General features: G+C 34.8%; 1 protein-coding gene across 1 annotated transcript; it reads right to left on the bottom strand.

Moving 5' to 3' along the window:
• Window positions 1-202: 202 nt before the first annotated feature.
• smfn (small fragment nuclease) lies at window positions 203-3,008 on the bottom strand. Its single transcript, XM_052566663.1, has 7 exons — window positions 2,759-3,008; window positions 2,252-2,335; window positions 1,912-1,989; window positions 1,693-1,804; window positions 1,106-1,214; window positions 886-939; window positions 203-729 (listed from the first exon to the last, which is right to left on the bottom strand). The coding sequence occupies exons 1-7, from the start codon at window positions 2,987-2,989 to the stop codon at window positions 612-614; spliced, it is 786 nt and encodes a 261-aa protein (XP_052422623.1). The 5' UTR covers window positions 2,990-3,008; the 3' UTR covers window positions 203-611.
• Between the last annotated feature and the right edge of the window lie 3,250 nt (window positions 3,009-6,258).

The raw sequence follows: 6,258 nt of genomic DNA, 5'->3' as shown, positions 1-6,258 counted from the left end.
ATATTATTTTACGCGCATACTGAACCTGGATACAAGATCTCAAAAACTTTATATTTTCACAGGACAACCCCACTAACTCATTCGTGCAAACGTGCTCCGGATATTACCTGAAAGTATACTGCCATCTGCCGTATGATAGAGGTTACTGTAGTTACAGGACAGCAACAAATTTTCAGCAAAATCACATTGAACACTCTCCAAAAACAGCAACAAATGATTTTTATTTAAAACACACACACAAAAACACACAAGGGGTGTAATGAAAACACTCTCAGACTGAAGAACACAAATCACACTTTTGTTTCTTTACTACACACTGACATGATCCAGCAACAAATGATATTTCTAACGTGGAAAACACAAGAGATAAAATGGTACTTGGTTCAAAACAGTTATTTGCATAATTGCATAATTTTTTTTTACTTCTCTCTCACTCTCTCTATCTGTTTAAACTAAGTCGTTTGCAGAGCCAACACATAAAACAGGAAACAAACACTGGTGACGTCAACGTGAAGCTTTGCACGCTCATTCTCTCAAATATTCGCACAGGCTTTCATCCAAATTTGAGAATTCGTCACAAGATCCTAAAACCACTCAGATCAGCTTGCAGATTAGCTCGCAGATGTCTTATCACCATTTTGGACTATTTTTCTCTTCCCCTTCACTTTAAAAAGGTTCACTCTGTAAAACTTCAGTTCTTTGATGCTCTCCTGGATGTCTTCCAGCGCTCTGAAAATTCAAACAGACACAACATTATTCTGAGATTAGACAAAACAGCTCTTCTTTAGGCTTAAATATTTAAGGAGTACATCAAAGGATCCTTTGCTATGCTAAATGTGCCATTCAATAATACAGCTGTGGAACACCTGTGTGATGAACACAGACCTGTGCGAAGACTTTTTCTGCGGTGCGATACTGTACTCCTCTGGATACCATCGTCTAAGCAACAGAATGGGGGAAAAAGGAGAAAGTATTTTGACATGCCCACCTTCTTCCTGTACTTTTGAAAATAGTCTCTCTAGCTCATGCTGAAGCACGTCTGCATGCATTAATGTGGCAACAGCGGTCATCCGGTCATCTGATTAAACCTAAATGGGGAACATACCTGCACAGCTCTTTAATGGTGCTCACGTCTATGATACGATAGTGCAGATGTCGCATGAACTGTGGCATGAACTTATCCAGAAACTTCTTATCAGCGTGAACGGAGTTCCCTGTGGAGGAAGAACCACACAAACTCTCTGTAGCATAAAGAAGCAGTTCATACATCACAATTCAGACTTATTTCAAGAACTTCAGAATTGTGTAGAAGTCTGAAATGATATGCAATTATATGAAATCTGAATAATAAAAGTGTGAAATTATCATAACTTGTAATAACTCAAGCTTAATTTGAATTTATAACTTGCAATTAATTCTGAATGGAAAAAAGTCACCATCACCTTTTTTTTTTATTCCACAACAGAAGAAACATCAGAATAGTAAGATGTTAATGTAAGTTTATAACTCATAATTATTAAGGAAAATAAGAAGTAAACTTGAATTTATGAGGGGGAAAAAAGTCAGGAATCCCGAGACCAAAAGTCACATTACCCTTTTAAGTATTTTTATTTCATGGAAGACATAAGCTTCCATAATATTTTACCCCTGCACCATGTAAAAGAAACAACTTCAGCTGGTGTGGTTAGTTACCTGCGAGAGGACACTGTCCGGGTGGTGTGTGCTGTCGGATGAAAGACAGGAATTCATACTCCGCCTGCTGGAGACTGATGTGACTGTCCCTGACAGCCTGAGTCAACCCTGACTGGCACATCAAACAGAAACACTATCACACAACGCTCATCAAGCACAGACAGGCTCATTCACACAAACAGGAAACACTCAGCAGGTGCATCAATCTGTACTACTCACCTTCCCATGATGCTCTTTGCACCAGTCTGACATGCCATCGAGCAGCTCGTCTGGTTGGTTGATTATCAGATTTGGCCCCTAACAACAACAACAACCAACAATTTTCTAGCTGTAAATAATTGCCGTCTTTTTTACATAATTGCTCAGCTTTACTTTTGTATAGTATTTGTTGTTTTAAATATGCTTTATAAATAAACGTAACTAAAAAGCCAATTATGTCAATACGTGTACGCTAGTACATAGATCACTCTTAAAACTACAAGACAAGCCACAAACTCTAATTCAAACTGCATGGGACTTAATGCGGTTTATGCTTTTATGCAATGGGAAAAAAAACCACCTCTGCAATGATGTTCAGATCCGAATCTGTGATGATGCAAGCCATCTCAATAATCTGGTCCTTCTCTATATCCAGCCCTGTCATCTGAAACACAAAGTAGAGTGGCATTAGTTTGCAACACTGAAAACATGTCCATCCTAAAACTGCACAATCACTGTGAGGACTTCAGCCAATATTTAACTGTTAAAAGTTCCTGGATAAAAATCCCTGCGTAGGGTGGAACCAGAAACCAAAACTATGCAAAAACTGGTAAACAAGCAGGTCAGCAGCTGCAGTGACGGTTCTAAATCTTGTGCAAAGACCTTTTGGCATGAACAGATTGTACTGGACTTGAATTTTTTTTTATTTTTAATCTTATACATAATGTATATTATAAAAACCCATGCAAATTCATTAAGCATAAAGCCAGCTGTCAAACTCGATCATACAGGCTAAAACATCTTGATCATGACTTAAAAGCGTCTGAGTGATAAATAATGTTTATTGTGTTTATCTGCTGCTGTTTACCTCCAGATCTACCCAGACCATCCGCTGCGCCAAGGACTGTGACATCCTCCTACTGTGAGCTCGTCTTGACATCAAAACCTTGGCGAGCAGAGAGGTACATGGACTGAAGAGAGAGAAGTTGTGGGCTGTAAACACCAGTAGGGGTGCTTTAACCCGCTGCGATGACACACAGACTAGAGTCAGGACTCTGAATGCAGAAACTCTCGCTGCCATCCACGTGTATGCCTGCATACTGCCGTCTTCCGAACGAAAGTATCGTAAATACAAAGCGCGGCGCAACAGTGAAGGCAGGTCGGCGGCACATGTTGTTTAGTGAACACCATGGAAACAACCGAATACTTTTTTCTTTTTAATTGCAGTTTTGAGAACTAAGAACATATAAGGGCAATAACATTTAAATTAAATAAAAACAAACACTTAAAAAAATATGAAAAGCAATAAAAAAATCAATTCAATTTTCTTTGTTATTTCTTGTTTATTTTAACATACTGTATACAGGTAGTGACCTATTTCTATTTTAAAATGAGTGAAATTTGTTATTTTCCACTACACATTTACATTTGTGAATGAAGAATTTTCAATTCACAATATACCAAATGTTAAAAAATGTAATTTAATTTTCTTTGAGTTGCAATTCAAAATTAGTAATTTGTCAAAAACACAAATGAAAACACACCAAAATTTTTGGTAGAAATACAATCATACAATAAACTGACAAAACTCTCATTTTCCTCTTTACAGAAAACACATTTCAAGTCAATGTCTTTTCAAAACTTTGCCGTTACTTGATTTTATTTGTGATACAAAGCGTATGGAGATTTATGGTTTCTTTCTAGTTAACATCTTGAAATTATGATCTCTAAAACCCAATGGCTCAAGGAACACTGGAAATTTGGCAAATCGTCTAAGATAGTAAATTATTATTTATTTTTATCTTTCATATTTATACCATCCAGTACAAGACTATTTTAAGACTAAATTAGTTTTTTCGACTATATAATTTCCTAATGATTGCCAATTTCCTTAATGAATTAAGTTCAGAAGGAATGGCTTTAATCACCATCATATACTCCTTAACAGGTATATGAAATGATTTTTTTTTCTTCTTAAAACTCTGAATATGTAAGCACATGACCATTACTACTATTCAAAAGTTGTGAAACCAACTTTAAAAAAGTAAAAAAAAACACCCAGAAATAAACCAACACCTTGAGGCTGTCTACACTGAACGTGACAAAGCGATCGTTACAAATCATTTTTGTGTCAGAACTAGAGGTATGTGATATAGACAAAAAATAATATCTAAATATTTTCTGGAATTTTATCGCTAAATATAATTAGATAATATTTTGCTAAGTGTGTTATTGTGCTGATATCTTAAGACCATGGACAGCTCCTAAAGTTTTTTTTATATATTTCATATTCTGTGTGATCAGTTCACAGCAGTGATAGAAATGTATATTTTTCAATAAGTTTAAATTAATTGACAGAAGTTGCATATGAAGTGGCATTTAGATGTAGGCTTTTACACATGTTGTAGCTTAGAGGACATGGAATGCTTTAACCTGCAGTTACAAATGCATAAATAATGTTTTGATATTTTAAAACATAAAATGTTGAATACTGATTGAAATTATGAAAAGATACATTGAATGCCAAATTAAAACAATTGAAACTGCCAGTAGGTGGCAGCAAGTCAGTGTTAATAAAGGAGTCATTGCGACTGAACCGAATCATTTAAACGATTGATTCACTCAGGAACGAAACATGTTTGGAAGGATTTTTGTTGGCGAAATAAAGCAAAAGCAGACATGGTGTCTAAAACGAATGCTCTTGATATTATCTTATCATTTATTGAACTGTTTTATAATATCAATATCACATTTGCACTCTTCAAGTGATATTAACTATATGAATTGATATAAATATATACATTTTCTGCCACCTTATCTTGAATTATGTGATTATTCTTAATGCATATCAATTGTCACTGTCCCGTGGCACTGACTGCCAAGTAAGTTACACTGTCAAAGTCCAGAAAAGTTTCAGTGATGTGAAGAAAACAGAGGAGTCGAATTGTTGAATAAAGTAATTCTTTTTTGTTTTCTTTGTGTATAAAAAGTATTCTCGTCATTTCATAACGTTTCGGTTGAACCACTGATGGCAGAGGGACTATTTTGACGATGTCTTTCATACTTTTCTGGACTTTAACACTGTTATTTACTTGGCAGTCTATGGGACGGTCCAAAGCCTCCCAGTTTTTATCCAAAATATCTTACATTGTGTTCCGATGAGGAACAAAGCTTTTACGGTTTGGAAAGACATGGGGGTGAGTGATTAATGACAATTTTTTTTATTTTGGGGTGGAGTATCCCTTTAAGTATTTGCACTTTACTTTCGCATATTTGGCTTGCATGAACTTCCCCAATAAATTAATGAGTGAACATACCTTACAAAAACCCGCCAAACTGGCTAGTGATTTGACAGCATTACCCGCCACCGCTGATTTTTACCTGCATTTGGCAGGTGTTAATTTCAAACCCTGTGTGTAATGCCAAATTGTGTTCGTATATAATCATCCATGATATAACAATGCCTGTTTATGAAAACAACTATTAAAATTACAATTAAGAAGAAATTCAATGCCACCTACTTTTTCAAAATTAACATTAGGGATGAAATCCCATACCTTATCTTTTGAACGGATATCATTTTGGACAAACTTAATTTTAAAACTATATTTCAAAATCAAGTAGGCTACATTTAGCCCACCTTGATTAAGTGGATTACAAAGTATTTTTTATTCAAATAATGATGTTTATTTTTCAAAAGTAAATTATAATTAATATATACATTTATTTATCTCATTGATACATTTTGGAATATCTATCATTGCTGTGTAAACCACAATATGTGTTTTCATTCAAATTTTCCAGTAAGAGTGGGCGTGGCCATTTCTAAATTTTATGTATGATGCTTCCAGCTATTTTTAGCTGTACAAAACAGTTCATTTTGTGGCTTGGAATTGCAAACTGGAGTATCTTACTATAGTATATTGATGTATTATCTTAATTGTGAACACAGTGGTTTGTAGTGCAAACAGTTTTACCGTTTACTACGTTTTACTATTCTTCTCGCTATTCCCTACATCAGCTCATGAACCAGAAGTCTTGCACATTTAAGGGAAACGTTGAAAAAGTTGTACTGTATGTATGTATTGATTCATTTACATTTTGTAGAAATTATAGTAGTAATAGTAATGTGTTGTTTTTATCCATTCAGGTCTTTAAATAAATATAAAACATACATTCTATATGAACTGTTTAAACATATGTTACATATAACCTGTATGTAAAAGTACACTTAAAAAAAAAATCTTTATATGATTCCACATGGACAAAAAACTATTATTATTAGTATAGATGCAGTAACGCACGTCGGCCATGAGATGGCGCAGATGGACCATCACTGGAGCTGAATACATACAGAAATATGGAAAA

The sequence above is a fragment of the Carassius gibelio genome, chromosome B10 (genome assembly GCF_023724105.1).
Source record: "Carassius gibelio isolate Cgi1373 ecotype wild population from Czech Republic chromosome B10, carGib1.2-hapl.c, whole genome shotgun sequence".
Lineage (NCBI taxonomy): Eukaryota > Metazoa > Chordata > Actinopteri > Cypriniformes > Cyprinidae > Carassius > Carassius gibelio.
This window is presented reverse-complemented; position numbering and strand designations above follow the sequence as displayed.